The sequence below is a fragment of the Rutilus rutilus genome (assembly GCF_951802725.1).
Source record: "Rutilus rutilus genome assembly, chromosome: 23".
In the NCBI taxonomy this organism is placed as follows: Eukaryota; Metazoa; Chordata; class Actinopteri; order Cypriniformes; family Leuciscidae; genus Rutilus; species Rutilus rutilus.
This window is the reverse complement of record NC_140233.1, coordinates 30,075,154-30,098,156: the sequence shown is the minus strand read 5'-3', so window position 1 is coordinate 30,098,156 and position 23,003 is coordinate 30,075,154. Positions and strand designations below refer to the sequence as shown.

At 44.4% G+C, this 23,003-nt stretch overlaps 1 protein-coding gene across 2 annotated transcripts in view; it reads right to left on the bottom strand.

The window, feature by feature from the left end:
- The window catches only part of slc1a2b (solute carrier family 1 member 2b), a 58,010-nt gene that overhangs the window by 11,451 nt on the left and 23,556 nt on the right, over positions 1 to 23,003 (bottom strand). For both annotated transcript variants that reach the window (XM_084397303.1, XM_084397302.1), the window contains exons 2-9: positions 10,468 to 10,607; positions 9,496 to 9,648; positions 7,146 to 7,396; positions 6,633 to 6,783; positions 6,414 to 6,540; positions 6,084 to 6,317; positions 5,713 to 5,907; positions 1,400 to 1,534 (exon numbers count right to left, since the gene is read on the bottom strand). In XM_084397303.1, the coding sequence (XP_084253429.1) occupies positions 1,400 to 1,534; positions 5,713 to 5,907; positions 6,084 to 6,317; positions 6,414 to 6,540; positions 6,633 to 6,783; positions 7,146 to 7,396; positions 9,496 to 9,648; positions 10,468 to 10,597 (1,376 nt within the window). In that variant the 5' untranslated portion in view covers positions 10,598 to 10,607. The remainder of the gene's footprint in view (positions 1 to 1,399; positions 1,535 to 5,712; positions 5,908 to 6,083; positions 6,318 to 6,413; positions 6,541 to 6,632; positions 6,784 to 7,145; positions 7,397 to 9,495; positions 9,649 to 10,467; positions 10,608 to 23,003) is intronic.

Genomic DNA, 23,003 nt, shown 5'->3' with positions numbered 1-23,003 from the left:
TTTGTCTCTTCTCTTTCAGATGCAGATCGGCAATCAAACAAACTCAGTTGAAACACTGGAAACTCAAAGGAACACAGGATCTCAGGCAGCATGGACTCAGACAGGATTTCTGAAGACAGCACAACAATGACATAAAGGTGAGTGTTTCAGGTAAGTATACATTACAGCTTGAAGTCTGGATGTGTCAGAGGAAACGGAGACAACGGATTATGGTCTGTTCCTGTTGGAGGCTTGACCCAGACTGAAATCACAGGGAATGTTTTATGCGTTGACTGATGAGGTTAATGATTGGGAACAGGTGCGGGTGATTAATGATCCTGAGAGTGAGTGCAGGTGTGCTAGAGGGAATCTTGGGTAATGTAGTGCAGAAACCAACGGTAACCGTGACACCAATTTGATTTACTGACAGGACAAAGAACATCTGACTGTAGCTACATGAATCATTACTTACAATTTGCCACAACATTACAATTACTTACATGTTGTGGCAATACTGTAGAGTCCATATCGTAAAAGCCTGCGCCGAATTTGCGGACTGATTTACCATAGAATCCAGTGAAATGTACCGAATATGAATAAATAATGTTTACTCATTCCCACTGTTAAAAATAAATATCCACATTCCTAGCATTAGGATCCTCCTGAAGGTAATGCTATTTTTAGTCCAGTGAGTGACCCTGTGCTCTACTCTCTTCCTCATCACGCTAACGCCAGTGGGCGGGGCCTAAGCTTCCGCTACCTTATTACATCATAAAGAGGCACATTCCAGGACGAGTCGTTCGCTGGGCCTGGTAACAATAAAAGCTGATTTTGGAATGAAGCTTTGAGGATATTCTTATAATATGATGACCTCTTATATGTCAAAACCTCAAAGAAATTTTGATTCGTCAGTTCATGACCCCTTTAATCAAATGAAATGTAGGCATGTTATCCAATCATTAATGGCAAAGAAAGCCCCTTATTCTTGGGCCACGCATGAGGTGTTTATGTGTGTTTCTTCCTCAAATCTGCTTCAAGGTCTTGATTGTGGCATTTATTTGTGGTTTAGAATCCAGTATTCCCATAATTCTTTTGTCTTTTATGAGTTTAATAAAGAACTCTCATCTTCTGTCCAAACATACTGCATCATCAGGTGACCTGTAAATGCACAAAAACTGTTTCCATTGCAGTTTTGCAAAATATTCCTTTTTCAAATTGCCTGAAAAACTACCTCATGCAAGCATAAAAACTTTTTTGTGATATATGGGAGTTTTTGCTAAATTGACGTGTGTCCATTGGGCAGTTTCAATTTCAATTTTCAATTTGAAGGATAATGGAAACGTGGCTACTGACAACTTCAGGAAATGCCTTCAGTTAACATTAAAAAGTCATAATCAGGATAAAGATTAGGAATACTCACAGAAGCCAGTCAACAGCCACCAGCAGACTGATGTCTTGAGTAGGAAGCCCGACGGCTGTCAGGATAAGTAACATGGTGACCAGTCCAGCACTGGGGATACTCGCCGCTCCAACACTGGCAAGTGTTGCTGTAAGACTAAATTATGGGAATGCAAGCACTGATGTTTCATTCATATTTACATACAAAGCATTTAGTAGAAATTCTTGTCCAGAGCAAGTGAAAAACGGCAAAAGACATGACTGGTTATGTACAAAATATACAGCCCACTAGACAAAGGTGTTCTGAATTTAGCTCAACAGGTTATTGAGGCTGGGCAAGCAGCCAGACATTTCTCCAGTGCACATTTCTCCAATATGTAGTATAGGAGCCTTTTCTTTGTAGAATATTGATGTGGTACATCAACTTTTTGACAAAAGTCAAAAGAAAATGAAGCTAAAATAGGCAAAGAAACTGTATTATGCATTATTTACATGTAATATATATTTTGTTATTATGGAAATGGATTACTTAGATTTACTTTTCTTATATATTAATGATAATTAGCATAGGTCATTATGTCACTTTCAACATCGAAACTAGTACAGTGGAAAGTAAAACTTCCGGGTCATGGATATTACCCCGGTTCCATTAATAAGAGAACGAGACACTACAGCAGTAGCCCATGTTTAGGGGAATCCCTAGGAATGACTAGTCCATATAGAATCACAACTATATGTTAAATGATAGATGCTCTTCTCAGCCCAGCACCATTCTAGTTTGTAGAATAAGCCTAGATTCTCATGTGGCAGATCAACTATTGTCATCAGAAGATAAATCCACTGCTCTCCCTCATATTAAGACTTTTGATAGACTCTCAATGCAGTGTTGCATGCCAAGCATCTGGAGGAGTACATCCCTGACTATAGCCTGCCCTTTCCTCACACATTATCAGAAGAGAGTCAGGGGAGCAGAAAGGAGCAGCAGCTTCGGCGCTAGAACTAGTCAAGCAGAGCCTGCGTCCAGACAGGGTGAGCATTCAGCCACAGACACCACAGACTTCAAGCTCCACAGACTTTTTGAGTATGGGCTCACTGAGGAAACTCTTCAAGTCTATATCTGACAAGGAGAAAGATGAGGCTGCCGACATGGCCCAGCTTCACAGCAAACTTAAACAGTATGACAAATGACAGGTGGAACACATAGCAAAATTCCTAAGGGAAGAAGGGGACGAAGATGATGATCAAAGTGACTGCTACACCTCCATCCTGATCACCTCCAGTAAACTTTCCCCATCCGCCTTCATCTTCAAGTCATTCTTCCCCTACAGTCACTTGACATTGTACTTTGCCCTTAGACAATGTGCCAATCACACAATGTTGGGTCATGTGAGTGTCACCTAAATGAAGGCAAGTACACCAACTGCATCGGATTTACTCCAATACCTCTAGCTAGTACACTCCCTTTGTAATTATCAGTTTAATCTGGAACATTGCCTTCTGTTCCACATCAACATGCGACAACAACAGAGACGGAAATACGGCGAAATACAACAGAGACGGTGATCCTCACAGCATCAGAGGTAAAACCAGGTGATGTTCTTCTCCTATCATAGGTCCATTGTTGTTTAGTGTGTATGCAAATAATTTACCAAATGTCTTTCCTCTAGATGTTATTTGTCAAATGTATGCTGATGATGTTGTCATGTATGTACATGCAAAAAGTCGACAACAGGCGGCACAGAAATTGACTGATCAAATCATGTTTAAATCTTAATGTCAAGAAAACTGTTTGTATGTTTTTTTTACTAAAAGGCCAGATCATGATGTGAAAGCAGAAGTAATCATCCAGGGACAGAAATGTCAGACATCCAGACATGTCAGGCGCTGTACTACTGAATCCTCTGAAAACAGAACTGACAAATCCCAAGGACAGCGAGGAGAAAGACAGATAGGTCTAAAAAGTCTGACATGGTTTTCTGATTAGCCCATCCCAAAACGGGAGAATGTACAGCCAATTTAACATGAACATCCCCATAGGGACACACACTGTTGAAATCATGACATTGTGGTCGTGAGCACTGCTCCTATGCTCCAATGGCATTATTGCGTAGAGCATGAATGAGAAATTATTGTATCCAAAACTCACAGTTGAACTGTTGTCATCTGAAATGTGTAACACAATGTAACCTGAACATGCAAATCAGTCATGAAGTGACTGATCGTGTGAGCAGAATGTTGTTGCCAAAAGTGCTAAATCATTTGCAGTGATAGAAAACGGAGACATAATACAAGTTAATAGAAATTGCATTGTGAGTTTCCAGACTTGATACCAACTCCTTATGTGCAAACTCTTCAGAGAATACACTGCACAGAGTGAGAGAGAAGCAGAGACTGTCTGATCTGTCAAATGCCTCAAGCTCAACATCGAATCCCCAAAACTCTAGCTCATGCAGCACCTTGTGAACCCCAGAATTAGAGCGATGGGTGATAACAGATTGCCCTTCTTTCCTTGAAATGAACCTTGGGAGAAACACTTTCATTTTAAAAGTGCAGCCAGTTCAACAAGTCCATTCGAGCACAGTTGGCAAATGCCAAACGACCAAACATTACACGCACTTACCTTGCATGTTCTTACTCGTGAGGACACAGAGATAAATACTTCCAAAAAGCCATTGTGTTCCAACAATCATTCCACACATTGTCAGTTGCTGAAACACAATCAATCCAATGACTCAAAGCAAATAAAGCATGGGCAGATAAACCATCTTCCTGAAGAAGGAATAAACCTTGCATTATATTCGCTTCATCTTCATCTTGGATTTAGCATAACAGAATATCGGACCCAATAATGGAATACTTTTTCGCTGCTGTGGCTCAGAAGAGCCACACGTTTTTTATTTTAATGGAGAAATTTTGCGTTCTTGCCGTCACCAGCCCCTTTGATGACGAGACCCTGAAGTCACTGTTCTGGATTGGGTGAATTACCATCACCCCGTAGACCTCCCAGAAACCTCAGGGCTGAACTGGAGGGACAATATCATCCGGTGTCTAGAGTGTATTTACCCTCGGTCCAGAACACAGTCGGACGAGCCTCAGGTCCTACAACCACCATCAGACCCTTAGCGGATAGATCCAGTGGCTCAGCCTCCCGCCTCAGATCATCCTGCTCAGTCTCAGCCCATCGACCTGTCGGCTTCACCTTAGCTCCTCCAGACATCCTCGGCCTTACGGCTCCACCGGGTTCCCTCGTCCCACCGGCTCCCCCTTGGTCAGTTATCACTCCACCTCTGCCACGGACCTTTGGTTATGCCTCAGTCCTCCATCACATCGCCATCACCTCAGTTCTCGGGCAGTCTGGCTCCACCTCAGATGATCGTCCTGTGCCAGCGATGTCGCTCATATCAGTCGGCTCTCCGTCTGCGTCCTGGGATCCATCGGCTCTGTTTCCGTCGGCCGTCGCCCAGTTGACATCTGCCTCCACACCACCTTGGCTCTTCCCTCCTTTGTCTCCACCATGGGCTGTTATCTCTGGGTCTGTGCCTTCAGACGCCCTTCATCATCATCGCCGGGGTCTCGTCGTCCGTATTGCACCATCCCCTCTTCATCTACTGTCTTCCCTGTACCATCGCCTCAGCCACTTCCAAAGCCCCCTCCATTCCTCCTTCACCTCTACTACTACTATTGCTGTGTTGTGTAATATTGGTGTGGACTGTATGTTTGCTTTTTGCATGGTTAAGAATTGTACAGCACATTGGTGTTTAACTGTTTAACTGTTTTAAATAGTGCTTTATAAATGAATTGCCTTGCCTTGCCTTGCTTTGCTAATATAATTGATCTGACTGCACTGACACTAATGGATAAGAACTGATCTGAGCTGGATGAGGACTTCACTCTTATTCTACAGAGCTGCTTCATAGCTGAATTGGACTAATTTTATAATTGATGAACTTTACACAGTTATTGAACAGAACTGGATTGACACTGAACTGACCTTAGTTTAAAAATTAGACTATTTTGTTAGTGTGTTAGGTGTTTTTAACTTATTTATACTTTATTTAAGATTTGGTGCTACTGTATGCCTCAGCAGAGGACAAGAAAAATTCACAGCTAATAAGAAAATCACTATTTATTTGATATGCATAATGCAGTTTCTGGTAAGTGAAATGTTACATTTGGGTGTTTTGGGGGAAAAAACTTGGGAGGAACAAATGCATATTGTTGAACATTCACCTACAAAAAAACATTTAATAATTATAACATTTAGTTGGTGCACAGTGCATGAATTATTAGGTGGATGTTGGTTCATAATATAATTACGAACCAACCTATTATTACCTGACAGTGACGATCTGACCAGGATCTAAATAAATTCCGTTCATCTGGGCAATAAAAATGGCAGCTACAGCCTCATAAAGGGCTGTTCCATCCATGTTAATTGTTGCTCCAACTGGAAGCACAAAACGTGTAACTCTCTTGTCAATACCAAGGTTTTCTTCAAGACAACGGAAAGTTACAGGCAGAGTGCCAGCACTAGAAGAAGAAAAGACAAAAATGATTATTCTGACTCTGATAATACATTATGTTTGTGATTATGTTGCACTATGGATACAAAATGTAAATATATATGTTTAATGTATGGTTTAATGTTTTTTTTTTTACAAATGTATGGCTACATAGAATGTAGATCATGTAGTGTAACTTCATACCTAGAAGCTGTGCCCAGAGCCGTGATCCAGGCCTGGAAGATTCCCATGAAGAATGTGAAGGGGTTTTTCCTCACAATTGCAAAGTAGATGCATGGCAGGAATATGGCACCATGGATGATCAGACCAACAATAACCGTCACCATGTACATCCCCAGCTGCCTGGCCACCACCTCCAGATCTTTAATAGAGATGATCTTTCCACAGATCAAGCAGGCGATGCCAAAGGGTGAGTACCTACGTATAAAGTCAGTCCATAATGTGAGTCCATCGGTATAAAACATAATCACTAGACTTCTTATTCAGCTAGAGGACATGAAAAGTCCAACTGACCACATAATCATGATGACAAGCTTCATCACAATCTCATTGAGAATGTTGAAGAACTCAATCATAAGCCTAGCTCTCTCTCCCATCTTGCCCATGCAAATTCCAAAGGCAATGAAGAATCCAATTAGACCTGGAACATATTGAAAGACAAAGATGAAAAAAGATAAATAAATGAAAGGGTAAGGATTTATCTAAAGATATTTGAGAGAATGATTGCCCTACCCAGCACATTCATTCCACTCTTGAACTCTAGAGATTTCTTGTCTATGATAATGGGCGGTGGCTTGGTGGCATTAGAGAGAAAGTCAGACATGGTGCTGTTGGGGTCAACGGGGTCAGGTTGAACTTCTACCTTCTTCACAACGGTCTGGATCTGTGCATTTAAACATCACCTCAATCAATTCACCATTTTGTTGCAAGTTCCTGTCCCACTTAAAGTTCCTGTTCCTGTCCCACTGTGTTAAATGCTTAACCATTAAGCATTTAATACAGTCTGCTTAGTGTGATGACACAGTACATATAGCTGTTGGTGTTGGTGTTTAAGTGTTCATTCAGTCAGCAGTGTAATTACATGCAGGTATTTACTAGTGCTGTATTTACATAAGAAACTAATGAATTATATTTTCACAGTGAATGTCCAAATGAATGTGGAAACTTTGCGGATGCTGCATCAGTTATTTTATTTCCCCCAGCCATATATACATAACACGTATGCTGTATCAACTGGCGTCGTACCTGCTGGAAGCAAGCCTGAACCAAGTTCTCAGGAAAGAGGTTTCTGATAAGGTCAAAAAAGGCATCCAGACTGGAAACCTCATCATTCTTAGCTCCTTCTCCGAGATTCTCCTTGAGTTTTGGATTTCCAGGGTGGATGAGGAGCACCAGGATCACGCCCAGCACAGCAGCAATGATAGTAGTGGTCATGTAATAGATCATGGCTCTGGAACCCAGGCGACCACTTGACTTCGCATCCAGACCAGCCAGACCTTGGTTGGGGAAATGTCATGTCATTGTTTCATATTCACCAGCTCAAATGTCTTGATATATAGCTTTTATCACTCTAGTCTAGCTCAATCTGCTTTAATGCATTGCTATGAAAGCAGTCATAGAGTAAAAATCTTTAAACATCCCTTTTATGACAATCAGCACACATCTTATTTCTTTTGTGTGTGCACAAGAATCCTGTGAATGTGATTGCTGTGTAAATCCACCTCTAAAATAAAGCTAAAGTTATACATTTACGAGCTCGTAACTTTGTTTATATATATGATAAATAATACATATGATATAACAAAAATATAACTATATCTCATCACAAAGCAGTTTAAATAGCAATAATGACAGCCTGACCCTTGCTATCCACAAAGACATGCAAAAGCTCCACTAAACGGAATCATGACCCTTTTCTATACTTTTGTGTTAAACCTCAGTGAATTGGCATGAGGGAAAATTAAAGTTTAGAGAAGTTTAATTATCTAAAAATATATTAAAGAACTTTTGTGAATGTCTGTTGGACACTGTTGTCTGTTAATGGTAAAACAGAGGGCATGAAAAATGAGTTATCAAACCAAAAGTTTAACATATTTAAACATGTTCACAAAACATAATGACTGAAAAAAGACCCTTCTCTTTCTGAGAAAAGGGGATTTCTTCTACAGGAGAGACTTCCTTCACATCTGCCCTCCGCATTCAATGATTTATCTCTTACATGATTAAAATGAATGAATACACAGACATTGAAGGACAGTTTTTGTTAAGATTTTGTGTTATTTAAGAATTTACACTTCACAGCCATACAGTCATTTATGCATTCAGCAGACACTTTTATCCAGAAACACTTCAGTTCAGCAGACACTTTTATCCAGAAACACTTCACTGCATTTATCAGTTCATGCATTCCCTGCGAATCAAACCCATGATCTTCGCTTTGCTAGCGCCATGCTTTACTGATTGAACTACAGGAATTAGGGCTGCACGATATGAGGAAAAGCTGCGATGTGCGATAACATTGTTTAATATTGTGATGACGATATGACTTGCGATAAATATTCAAATGTGAATGTTAGCTATCGCTAACATCAATGTTAGCTATTTTTTTTTGAAATAGACATTGTAAAATAGAATATACTGTTCCCATCTTAGTGCTTTAATAGGTTATTTGCGTGATAGGTCAAACGTTTATTACCTGCCTGGATTACTATTTAGCGCGAGTGAGTGAGGGACAGTGTGTGTGTGTGTGTGTGTGTGTGTGTGTGTTTGCGAGTGAATGTGTGCGTGTGACGGCACGCGATGACTGGTTGGAAAGCAACGTGTAGTCTGACATGTTTCTTGTCCGTGACACGACAAGATTTTAGGAGTCAAAATCGAGTAATCTGACACCGTGACTATCGTAACAGACACAAAAATCTTGTAATCTGAACCAGGTGTTATTCATCGTGTCAGGCTGTCTGTTGCGATGTGTTCATCGCGCGAGTTCATATCGCGATGACGATGAAAATTCGATGTATCGTTCAGTCCTAACAGGAATATATATATAATCATGAAGAGACCAAGCGCTTGAGACAGATTGCAATATAGACTTTAGGAGGAGGCGTTCGGGAGCTCAGTTGAGTCTCATTTAGTGCAAACACAGGAATTTGACATCAGATTTATTCCCATTTTGTAAAGATATGTTAATTTTGCCAAGTGTAAAATGGAATGTGCAAATCGAATAGTAAATAATCAAATCACTGAGGCGCATGAAGTGACCAGCTGTAAATAACACCGTAGAGAATGCTTTGACTCTGAAGAGTAAATACAGTAAACAATGCAGCTGAAGCAGAAGCAAACATCAGTTATGAGAACAGTGCAACCTAAAAAGACAGAGCACAGTTTTTCTCACATTACTCTGCATCACTAGATTTTGGCTTTATTACATCAATGATATGACCATATTTTCAAAAGGCATAAGGGTTAAGGAGTATTGATCTCTCTCCCTCTGTTTGTTAGTGTAATATAACACACACAGGCATTATTTATCAGTAGAAGTTGTTGTACAGTATGTGGACAGTCGACGGCTTGTTAAAAGAGGAGGTTTGTGTGTTACCTGTGATTAAGCTGGAGATGATTAAGGGAAGGATGAGCATTTTCAGCATCCTCATTAGAATATCTCCAGGGAAGGCAATGACCATGACAATGTTGTCATCGATCGGAGAAGCGACACGCAGCAGCATACCAAAAACCGCTCCCAAAATCACACCTGGGATGGGGAAAAGAGAAGCCCTTCTTTTGGATCATTTGGACAAAGTATTCCTGAACATATGTGATTCCAAACAAATGATCTCACCACCCAGTTAAGGTCCTCTGAAACCAAAGGCAGATGTTAAATAAATATGAAAAAATGGCATGATTGACTGATCATGTGTAGTGGGCTGAAATTGGACAAAAAAATAAAAGTCTTATTGAGTCTTGAAATTCAGGTCTGGGTAGTCATATGTACCATGACATACACACAGCATGTTTTCAGATATTGTGTTGTGGAACAATGCTGTATGAGGCGTCATTATCCAGATCTGTGTGTAGTGAAGGCTCTGGGAATAGTGCAGTCTTCTGCCGTTCAGCTCTACATGGACCTAACACTCTTTACAGCACTAATGCTGAGGCAGATTACTTTCTGGCTTTATAATCCTGCAAAGAAGTTTGTTTGTTACGTCCTGAAACACACTCATATCGCACATGTATCACACCCGCCCACGCCGGATTTATTCACAGAGACACTAACTGCTATACACACACTCTAGAGCTCATCACATATTCACCTGTTCAAATATATACTGTGTTCAACAATGCTTCAGTCGCAGTAAGTGAAAGCATATTTTCTCTGCAGAAATACTCATTCCCCACAATTTATTTCACTTTATTTGACGGAGGTTTAAAACAAATAGCAGGATTTACAGTCAGCTGTTTCCCGTGGTGTTCCGAGCCTCTCCTGTCCAGATATTCAGCATAGCTCTATGTGTAATGATGCTACGAGTGCTGTGAAACTGTTCATCACTGTCAAATGTTGAAGAGCACTCACCCAGGACAGTCAGTGTGAGTAGCAAGTTCTTGCGCAGCTTCTGGCATATTGTGATAAATTTGGACCTCGGCCTCGCCTCAATGGGCTCCAGGTGGCTCTCATGCATTCTGACCTCCACGTGCTTCGGCATGTTTCCAGAACTGCAGACAAAAACAGACAAAAGAGTAAATAGGTGGAGTCATGGCATGAGCATGTGAAGGGACAGCTGGCATTTACATAAAAATCATACAAATAACAAGAAAACATCTAGGTTAATGAGGTAACCCTGGTTCCCTTTTAGTCGGTCACAATCGACGTTACGTCAGAACGACTGATGAACTGGGATCCCGAGTCGTCAGTTGTTCTGACGTAACGTTGAACGCGACTGACAAAAAGGGAACAAGGGTACTTGCGTAACCAAGACGTTCCCTTTGTGGGAACGAGACGCTGCGTAATGATGCAATGGGAACACATCAGTGGTCACGTTGTCCTACAGAATCACGCCAGTTCATTGGCTGATGGATGACGCCCATAAGGAGCCTTACTCGCCCATACTTGGCACCACTGCATTAGATTTGTCTGCAAAGGGCACAAGCCCAAGAAGCTACACAGCGTCTTGTTCCCACTCAGGGAATCAGGGTTACATCAGTAAACTAGACTTTCCATTTTGTTGGAACTCAACGCTGCAAGATGACGCTATGGGAATGATATGCAGTCACGCCATGCAAACAGTAGCTCAGCCCATGTGGCAAGCATAGTAGCACACCAATAGCTATACATAAAATGTAGACCGATAAGAACTTGTGATCCAGGAGTCAAACTTCCATTCACTTTCAGCCCGAATGTCCAGGGGTGAAAACACTAGAAAATGCACTGACTCTATTAGGCAAAGCCAAATCTTAAAGCAGGAACTACATACACCTTAAGTGTCAAAGGAGTTGCATCTGAACAAAATTCAGTATTCATTCGTCATTCGCTTGGTAGCCCTCAGTGTCAAGCCTCGGCATCCACTGCTGTGCCTCTTGAAATGAGCTTGACAGGCTTTCGAGACCGTCATAGTGTGCAAGGCTGAAGCCACATAACTGCCACTCAAAAGTGGAATTATTTCACGAGTTGTTGGACAACCGGCTGAGACAAACTGTGCACTGCAGAAAGAAAAATCAGACACAATGGCACCATGTGTGTATTTATAAGGAGGCTCTGACAGCTCCTTATGAGCAATGTTTTAGTGCCATCAGCCAATCAACTGACACGATTCTATAGCACTGATGTGTTGCCATGGCATCATCACCCTGTGTTCGGGTTCCTACTAATAGGAACTATATTTATACAGTTTTTGTTCAGCAAATTAAGTGATGTCTGATGAACATCAGAGGACACGTTTAGTAACAGGTTATTAGAATAAAATTATAACCAGGCCTGAATACTGCAGGTCTGCTTTGTCTTATTTCATATTAGAGAGATTCCTTTGTTAATTTGTTAGCAGTAAAAAAAAAAAATTAAAAACAATTAAATTTTCTCATAATACACTTTAAAGGCCCGTTATTACTACTCTAGCAAAATAATGTTGCTATAAGGTTAATAGGGTTCTCAAATCAGTCAGTGTACATCCACAGTTTATGTCAGATATCAGCACCGTTTAACATGACCGCTCTTAAAATCCTGTTTAATCCACATATAGGTTTACTTTGAATCTGAGAAATAAATAAAATTAGGTCAGAAAATATGGTGTGAAAATAAGCAATACACATGTACACCCTGCAAACGCATTAGCACTGCTCCCTCTCACAGACGTGACACTCTGGTGTTCATGTTGGCTGATCATGTGTGATCTTGTGTAATTTCACATTTTTAATTGGATGCGTGTTTAGAGGAACTGGCAGAACGGCACATGTGTCTGTCTTAATGAGGCAATGCTGGTTTCCCTACGGGTAGATCTCGTCGCCAGCTTCAAGGAACAGATGGAGATCAGGAAGTTTTGCTATTTTTGATGTCTAAGTGAAAATTTATCATCCAAACGTTCTACCTTTTTCAAGTTTGGTGTGTTGTTAACTGATGTATGATTCCTGTTCTGTTAAATGGCTTTGGTTATTCCAGTCATTTCAGACATTTTGTCCCCAATATGTAGGTTTTACCTGAACCCCACACACACACACACACACACACACACACACACACACACACACACACACACACACACACACACACACACACACACACACACACACACACACACACACACACACACACACACACACACACACACACACACACACAGAGTCATTCTAGCCCATATGAGAAAGATGTATTGCATGAGTTTGTATAACTTACATATTAAATGTTTGCTTTGCTGCACAAAAACATGTCAACGGTGTTGGTCATTGTTAAAAGACTTAAGACTCACACTTATGGATTCACGTTTAACACACTGAGCAAGCATTATATTCGAGGATAGCATTGGGCATCTGGAACTGTGGTAATAAGGCATGCGTCAGTGCCAGATATGTGAGCTGCTTCATTCACGATGGCAAAACAGCAGAAGGTGATCCAGTCAGCCAAGAAAGTGAGCTACAAACATGTCCAAGTTCCCTTTGTCAAGGATTCCAGTCGTCCTAGACCTAAACGGGGTTGTCTCTCGCTCTCTGCCAAACAGTATTTAGGCCAGGGGTCCATAAACTACAGCCCTCTGAAACGCTGTAACCGGCCCACGAAACCATGCCTGTCACAAGGCAAGCTGCAATACAATCACACTTACAAGACTGCTAAACACAAATCAGCTTTCATGCTCTGCCAGAGATTGACACGCTCATATAGGATTTATATAATCACAAACTTTCAGTGTTTTCAAACAACGTTCAAAATACAAAGACAGTGGGCCCTATCTTGCACCCAGCGCAATTGACTTTGTACAGCGACGCATGTATCATTCCTATTTTGCACCCGACGCACAGCGGACTTTTCCCTCCACAGACGCACGTCGGTAAATTAGGGAATGAACTTGCGCTCCCGGGGGCGGTTCAGTGAAAAGAGGAGGCGTGATCCGGCGCAAACGTTCCCTGGTGCTATTTTGCAGTTTCAGAAAACAATTCCTCCACTGACCAGGAGAAACCTTGTCTAAAGTCAGTGGCGCGTTATTCATGCTATTTTAAGGGCGCATGCTTGACCATAATCAATGTAGCGTGTGCACAACACACACACACTTTGCTTCTCTCATCTACACACAGACGCAGCAGTTTTCATTTTTGTAAACCATACATTATTACAAGGAAAAATATTCCACATGAGGGAAATCATTGTTGTGTCCATGAAGATGTGAAAAAATAGGCATAAATCTAGCTTACACATTTACCCAAATGATCATATGCCTGTTTAACCGAAGCTAATCTGGGTGTGTTTCTCCGTCCCCAATGTCACTCTCTGTGTTTTACGGCCCTGACGAGAACGTCGGTCTCCTCGGCTGTGAACCGCTCCTGGCAAATCCGCCGTTATAATAGCAATCCGCCATGGAACAAGCGTGCCTGCTCTTAAAGGGAATGTGAGATGACGCTCTGATTGGTTTATTTCACGCTATGCCCAAACCACACCTATGAGTAATGAAGCGACTTCAGACCAACACATCTTAGATTTGCGCCGCCCACAAAGTTACTTGCGTTTCGTGTTTGATACTTGCGTTTCAGATTGTTACATTTTTTTTATAGTTGTAAAAAACACACTGATATCTAGCATGTGAGGAGTAGGTTGTATTGAGAGCGCACGATGAAGGAGTAGAGAAACAAAACAGTCTTTATTATAATCCACTAACTAAAACTAAGGAGAATAATGTAACATAGACAAGACCGGACAAAGGAACACATGAAACTGAGAGCTTAAATACACTGTGGATAACTGACTAAAACAGAACAGGCTAACTAATTATGAACTATGGAAACTAACTAGAAGGCAAAACAGGAACAAAACACAGAGAAAACGAAACCAAACAGATTAAACATGACATTAACATGTCCTATATGTTCATATAATTGAGAAAATAACCTTTCAAATATAAATTGACAATAGTTATTCTTCTCCTAGAAGTGGAATCTATGTGTCGTAAATGTAACAAGCTCTCAATCCCTGACTGAGGAGCAATGTAAACAAACATGGCTGCATTATCACTTACCCATGATATAATATGACCATTATAAAAGTATTTAAAATATAAAATAAAACGTTTCGGTTACTCACGTAACCTCTGTTCTCTCTAGAAGAGGGAACGAGTATTGCGTAGTTGCTTACGCTACGGGAAAGCCTTTCTTTCTCGAGATACTGAAGCCAAAAATTATCCTTAATTTTTATAATCTTGTCAACGCAGTGCGGCAGCCTGCAGACCTAGGGCAAGCTTACTAGCGTGCCCATTGGCTGCCCTGCGGCAACTGCAGCAGCCTACCGCTGAGCCCTTGGCGTGACGTCACGACCAATGAGCGCGCTTGGCGCGCTTAATGCGTCACAGCCCGCGAAAAGGGGTGTGGCTTAGCGTATATAAACAGGGCTCGGAGGCTGCTTCTCTGGTTTCTGTCGCATGAAGCGAAATGAGCTCGTGGTGCGAGCACGGCGGGCTACGCAATACTCGTTCCCTCTTCTAGAGAGAACAGAGGTTACGTGAGTAACCGAAACGTTCTCTTACGAGAGGTTCTCTCGTATTGCGTAGTTGCTTACGCTACGGGAACGCCCTTGTCAACGCCGTGCGCGCCCAGCATCCACTGAATGAGTCCCAGGGAGAGCCCGGGGAACGTGATAGCAGAGAGCCGGGCGGCCCGAAGAGGGCTAGCGCCGTACATAAGCACACACTAGGGGGTTAGGAGCGGCACGGCCGGTCCGAACTGACAATTCCCTGCATAGTGCAGCTCAACCAGTAGAGCTAAATCACACAACGTAGCCCGCGCACAGATAGTGGGCTGGCATACGCGAGACTTAGACTGATAACACTTTCGCCTGCAAGGCGGGAACATCCAGGTTGTAAAACCTAACAAATGTGGAGGGGGAGGCCCAGCCTGCCACTGCACAAATGTCATGAATGGGAATCCCGCTGGACCACGCCCACGACGAGGCCATGCCTCTGGTGGAGTGAGCTTGAATGCCCAATGGGCACTGCAGGTCTTTAGACACATAAGCAGCAGCAATAGCGTCCACTATCCATCTGGACAGGCTGTGTTTCGAGGCGGCGAGACCCTTGGTGCGCCCGCCAAACGAAACAAAGAGCTGTTCCACCACTCGTTTGACTGAAGACAGTGCTATCAGAAAAACGGTTTTGAGCGTGAGGTATTTCATATCCACAGTTTCCAAGGGTTCGAAGGGATGCGCTTTCAGGGCCTCCAAGACCAGTGAAAGATCCCACATAGGAACCGAGGGGGGTCGCGGGGGGTTCATCCTCCTGGCTCCCCTAAGGAAGCGGATGACGAACTCGTTCCTTCCTAATGCGCGGCCCAGCTCTGAACAGAGAGCGCTGAAATGGCCGTGACATAGACTTTGAGCGTGGAGGGGGACCTGCCCGCGTCCAGTAACTCTTGAAGGAAACACAGTACTCGCGATACCCCACATGTCTGTGGATCGAGCCCCTTAGCAGTGCACCATCTGTTAAACACTGACCATTTCGACATGTAGAGCCGCCTCGTAGAGGGGGCTCTAGATTGTATGATCGTGTTCATGACCCCGTCTGGCAGATCAGCGTGTAATCGTTGAGGCTCCACGCATGCAGAGACAGCGCTCTGGATGGGGATGCCATATCGAGCCGCGGGCTTGAGAGAAAAGGTCTCTCTTCACCGGTATCGGCCAGGGGGCTGAGTCTGCCAGCTGTATTAGATCCGGGAACCAAGCTTGGTTCTCCCAGTATGGGGCTAAGAGGAGCACTGTGTGGCGCGCTTCCCTGATTCTCTTGATGACCTGAGGCAGCAGAGAGACCGGGGGAAAAGCATACAGCGGCCCGCTGGGCCGGGTCTGGGCCAGCGCGTCCTCGTTCTTCGAGAAGAACTCTGGGCAATGAGCGTTGTCTTTTGACGCAAAAAGGTCGACTTTCGCTTTGCCGAAACGGCGCCACAGTGACTGGACTGTTTGGGGGTGTTGAGACCACTCCCCAGGGGGAACGCTGTCCCTGGACAGTCTGTCGGGGCCCTCGTTCAGGTGGCCAGGCACATGCGCGGCTCTCTCAGCGAGCGCAGAGAGTGCTGAGCCCACACGAGGAGGCGTTCCGCCAGGGTGCAGAGCGTCTGATCTGACACCGCCCTGGCGATTCACATAGGCCACTACTGATGTATTGTCCGTGCGGACTAGAACATGGTGACCGTGGAGGAATGGGAGGAAGTGTTTGAGAGCTTTCTCGACCGCGAGCATCTCTAGACAGTTTATGTGTAGGAGATTCTCCTGGTCTGACCAGCGGCCATAGACCGGTCTGCCTTCGAAGAGCGCTCCCCAATCTAGGTTGGAAGCGTCTGTCGAGACAACTTTCCGGTGTGAAATCACTCCCATAGTCACTCCTGTGTGATATCATTCGGCTGCCAGCCAGGGCTGCAGGGCTGAAAAGCAGCTCTGATTCACTCTGACTCGCAAGCCGCCGGCCGCCCAGGCTCGGTGGGGCACGCGCGCTTTCAGCCAGCGTTGAAGCGGGCGCATGCGCAGTAAGCCCAGCTGGAGCGCTGCTGCAGCTGAGGCAATATGCCCCAGGATACGCTGGAATGTCCTCAGCGGAACCCGGCTGCCTATTTGGAGGGATGCGGCGAGGAGGCGGATGCGGCGCGCGCGCTGCTCCGACAGTCTGGCCGTCATAGCCACCGAGTCCAGTTCTATTCCAAGAAGGAAATTGACTGACGGGGCGATAGCGAGCTCTTGGTCCAGTGACCGAGAGACCCAGATCCTCCAGATGGCTGAGAAGCGCTGTTCCGTGAGACACAAGTTCCGTCTCTGACAGCGCTAGAATAAGCCAATCGTCCAGATAATTCAGTATTCGCATTCTCTGTTTTCTCAGGGGAGCGAGAGCCGTGTCCATGCATTTCGTAATGTACGGGGTGCCAAAGACAGGCCGAAGGGCAGGATTGTGTACTGATATACTCGACCGTTGAAGGCGAATCTCAAGAATGGCCTGTGACGGGGAGTTATCTGGATCTGAAAATATGCGTCTTTTAGATCGAGAGAGATAAACCAGTCTCCTGGGCAAATCTGCGCGAGGATTTTTCTGGTTGTGATCATTTTGGACGGCCGTCTCATGAGGGCTTTGTTCAGATGTCTCAGATCTAAAATAGGTCTTAACGCTCCGTCCTTCTTGGGTACGAGGAAGTAGCGGCTGTAAAGGCTCGACTCGCTTAGAGAAGGATGAACCTGTTCTATAGCCCTTTTGCGCAGTAGCTTCGCTATTTCGGCTTGAAGCAGGTGCGCAGCTTCTGAACTCACTTTCGTCTCCGTCTGTGCTAGAAAGCGCGGAGGGCGACGAGCGAATTGAAGCGAATAGCCGTGTTTTATAGTACTCAGCACCCATTCTGACGCGCCCTGAATAGCTTCCCATGCTTCCGCATGCATAGCTAGGGGTCGAATGGTCTCTGGGTTCAGATCGCCGCGCTGCGCGGGATTGGGGAACCTGTATCAGAGAGGATGGAGCGGCGTGCGCGCCGCTGGTGCTCGAACACGGGGGCTGGTAAACAGTATTGGCCGGCTGTACAGCGTTCGGTAGCTCGGTCCCAGAGGATGGAGCGCGATTTGCTGACAAACACCCCTGGCGCGAAAGCGGCGTGGGGATTGTAATGTCTAAAAGTGAGTGCGCGTGCACCTGAGCGGGCGCAGAGTTTACACTTATGACACGGCCAGAGTTTGGGAGCTTAGAGGGTGTGCGACCCGAGGTAACTGAATGGCAGAGCGAGCAGCGGGTAGGTGTGAGCACAAAGTTGTGGGCACATTTACTACACTTAGTACTCGAGCGGCTTGTGTCCGCTTTATGAGAGAGCGCTCTATGCGCGTTACCATGGGGACCATGTTTGTGTGAAGCAGTGAGCACATGGGAGTGGGCACATTTTCTACACTTATAACACCCTCGGCTTGAGCCGCTGTTGCCCGGGGTAACCGAGTGGCAGAGCGAGTTACAGGTAGATGTGAGCACAGAGTTGTGGGCACATTTACTACACTTATTACTCGAGCGGCGTGTGACCGCTTTATGAGAGAGAGCTCTGAACGCGTTACCATGGGGACCGTGTTTGTGTGTAGCAGTGAGCACATGGGAGTGGGCACATTTTCTACACTTGTAACACCATCGGCGTTATAGAGCAAATGCTTTGATGGCTCATATGTTTAGACGCTCATAAATACTCAAGCACCATCCTGTGAGATGCAGGTTCGCTTTCTGTATGTAAGAAAGCTGGCCGCGAGCTCGGAGAAGACAGCAGAAAAAATATTTTCTGCCGCCAGAGCCGGATTTGAACACGGTTCTCCAGTGCAGAAGCGTAAAATTCTGCCACTGAGCCACAGGGGCACACATGAGCTTCCAGTTGGTGCGAGCATATGACCGAGCGTCGTGTTTCGGCGTTTGTTTGCAGGCGCGCGTGTATTAAAACAGGCCCGTTTACTGCAGCATTAGTATTTCCAGCCGCCTAACTTAGAGGGGACTGAGAAATATGTATCCCGTGAGATGCGGGTTTGCTTTCTGTATGTAAGAAAGCTGGCCGCGAGCTCGGAGAAGCAAGCAGAAAAAATTTTTTTCTGCTGCCAGAGCCGGATTCGAACACAGGTCTCTGGTGCGGAAGTCTAATGTTCTGCCACTGAGCCACAGGGGCACACATGAGCTTCCAGTCAGTGCGAGCATATGACCGAGCGTTTGTTTGCAGGCGCGCGTGTATTACAACAGGCTCGTTTACTGCAATAATAGTATTTCCAGCCGCCTGAACTTAGAGGGGACTGAGAAATATGCGAGGATTGGAGGAAGTCCGGCCTAAGCGGGACGAAAACACTCTCTCTTCCTCCTTTCGCCGGTGCTCGTGACGTCCGCTCTGATATCCCTTGAGAACGGCGCAGTTGCGCGGCTCGAACAAAGGGAGAGAGAGCAGGAAGATGTCATTATGTGCTGTGACATCGTTTGTTTGCAGGCGTGCGTGTATAACAGGCTCGTTTACTGCAATATAGATATTTCTAGTCGCCTGAGCTAGGAGGGGACTGAGAAATGTGTGAGAAACGGAGGTGGCCGGAGAGTGACGCGCGCGACCGAGACGCGGGGTAGCTTTCTTATAACGTAAAGGAAGCCAGCCCGTGACCGTCTACTTCTGACATCCCTTGTGAGTGGCGCCTTGCGCGGCTCGAACAGAGGGGGAGAGGGCGTGCGTCATCCGGGGGGGGGGTAGCTTCCCTGTAACGTAAAGGAAGCTATAGCCCGTGACCGTCCGTTCTGACATCCCTTGTGAGCGGCGCCGTTTGCGCGGCTTGACAGAGGGGAGTAACCAGCTGGTCTGCTTCATCCCCTGAGGCGACGGCAGTGCGGGCAGAGGCCGGCCGCTGCGCGTCGGTGAAGGGCGGGGGAGAAGGAGAGAGCGAGGCTCGCGGGAGGGGCTCCGGCGAGCGCTCAGCTATAACCACCGGCTCGGAAGGCCTTTGAGAGCGGCGTTTTTTCTTACGCGGCCCGGAAGAGGCAGCCGGAGAAGGTGGAGGATCGTGAAACATGGCGAGTCGAGCCCGCAGGGTCGACATCGGCAAGTCCTCACACTGTTCGCAGCCGCCCGTGAAGGGCGCGGGCTGCGTGGTCGAAACCCAGGCAGAGAGCGCAGATCACGTGGCGGTCTCCGTCGCTGAGCGCGGCTCTGCACGAGCCACAGGATGAGCGAGGCATTTGCAACAACGCCTCGCGCTCTTTTAGATGCAAAGTGTGTCGCGGGGCGAACACACAAACACATACAACACAGAGCAGTAAAAGGATATATTCGCCGGATAGCGAAGCAGGCAGGGAAAGCTGAAGGCGGCGAAGGCGGCCGGCGTCCTAAGGCTGAGATCCTCGGCGTGCTGGTCGCTTGATTCGACGGCGGCTTCCTCAGAGAGCAGCGATGCGTAGAGCTTCGCTGAAAAGACAGAAATCAGAGAAGCAGCCTCCGAGCCCTGTTTATATACGCTAAGCCACACCCCTTTTCGCGGGCTGTGACGCATTAAGCGCGCCAAGCGCGCTCATTGGTCGTGACGTCACGCCAAGGGCTCAGCGGTAGGCTGCTGCAGTTGCCGCAGGGCAGCCAATGGGCACGCTAGTAAGCTTGCCCTAGGTCTGCAGGCTGCCGCACTGCGTTGACAAGATTATAAAAATTAAGGATAATTTTTGGCTTCAGTATCTCGAGAAAGAAAGGCTTTCCCGTAGCGTAAGCAACTACGCAATACGAGAGAACCTCTCGTAAGAGAACTGATGCATCAGAGCTTGCATACGCTTGATGGGTCGCCATGAATACAGGAATGTTAAGCGTTGGCAGAACTCACAGCGGCTGCTCAGACATTTTGACATACACACTTCAGGGCGCAGAGATCGCATGCATGCAATGGCAAAGTATGTTGCTGAGAAATGCAGATCTATGCAATAAAGTTGCCAATATAAAATTGTGTTCTGTGAATGGTTTTGAATTGTAAAATCAATCCATGTAACAATAGCAGAAGAATAACTGAAACAGAACAGAGTGATCTGCCCTTGACAGCAAAAAGTATGGGGACTCAGATCTAAGCAATCATTCAAAGTATGATGGATAACAGAATAGAGATGATAAATATGTTGTGTATTATGTAAAACTTAAAAAAAAATCATTAAAATCATTATGATTAAGATTCTCTACATATGATAATTTGCCATTTACCATAATTTACCATTACATATGGTAATTCTACATTTAAATTTACCATAACAGTGACTGGCCAATCAAATCTCAATATTCCAAGGAGCTGCACACAAGGTCATTCATGACGTTGATGGCTCTTCACTTTCGGCTGTTTCTATCCAGTTATTTAGAACAGAACGGATGCGTACTGGACGTGAGAGTGTGAGAGACATATAAAAAAACAGAGGATGTGTCTCATTCAGAAATTATCACCCTATTCCCTTCAAAGTCTTTGCCATAAACAATACAAACAATAACAATAACAAAATAAAAAACACTTCAAAATTACTGAGTGTGAGACTACAGGCAAATCCACATATCATTTAAACATGCACAGTGATGCAGATGTGGGACAAAAGGTAAGAACAACAGCAGGGTCAGATCTGTCAAGTCTAGTCACTGTGAACTTGAACTAAACTCTGGCGAATGCACCTTTAGGGTCACCCTCACATACATAATATTGCAAACAAACAAGTGACCAAAAATATATATGAAAGTAAAATTCATATACAAATGTAATGCTGGATGAATAAGTAGAGAAGTGGAAGAAAAATGAACTAGCGTTAAATATATTCGATTTCTTTATCGCGCTCAGAAGTGAAAACATTCATGCAGTCTTAACCACTGAAATATAGCACATATATTTGTGTAAAATAACCAAAAGTAATATATTTAATAGAGTAAATCATCATCTAGTTTAGTGGTTCTCAACGTTGGCGTTGACAGCAAGAATTTGGAAACGCTCAGGTGTTCATGGAGGGAGTTCACGAGTTTACACCAAAGATCCAGGCAAGACAAGATTAAACATGGAATTACTTGCAAAATAATTGCCAACAACATTCTAAAATCTGCCAGTTTAATGCAACATGTAAGCTATGTATCATTTCTTTTGCAACGACTCTATTATTTTTCCAGTCATAGACCAGCACTGACAAGAACAGCATTCATGTGCTCAAAAATGTGTTTCGCGCTGACAACAATCCAGCGCTGGCTGGAATCACGCAGCGGAGGAATGCAAAGTTGACAAGCCATTAAAGAAGTATTGACTTAAGAACCACTTTTATATATTTTCAAATATTTTCAAAAAATCATGTTCCCATTCACTCCGGTGACCAATTTAAAAATTAATTAAACTAAATTCTATTTAAAAGGTAAAACTTACATGTTTAGGCATTAACTAATGCCTAATGCCAAAATGTTTTCTTTGGCATTATTGTTAACTCGCAAGACAGTAAGGAGAAAATGACAATTTGATGGATAATTTAAATATATTCTGTAATCACATTTTGGTAATGTATTAAATCCGCCGTCACATTTGAGCGTGAAACGCTGCTTGGGTAGTTTCAAGATAGTTAAAAATAATGAATAATACAATAATAATTTAATTGTTCATATTGGGGATACTTAAATTGATTAATCGATTCACCAGTGCTATTGATCTGCATTACCAAACGTGGATGTTTTACACCAGAAACAAACACTGATGTACTATTTTATTTAATACTGTGAAGCTGCTTTGATACAATCTGTATTGTGAAAAGCGCTATATAAATAAAGTTGACTTGACTTGACTTGACTTCATATGTGTTTATTGGACTTGCATGCCTCAGGCACACTGCAGCTGAAACTAACGTCTCTGCAACCCGCAGTAAAGACATTAGCAGAAAGACATCAAGCACAGGGCTCAGTTTTGAAAGTTCGAATTCG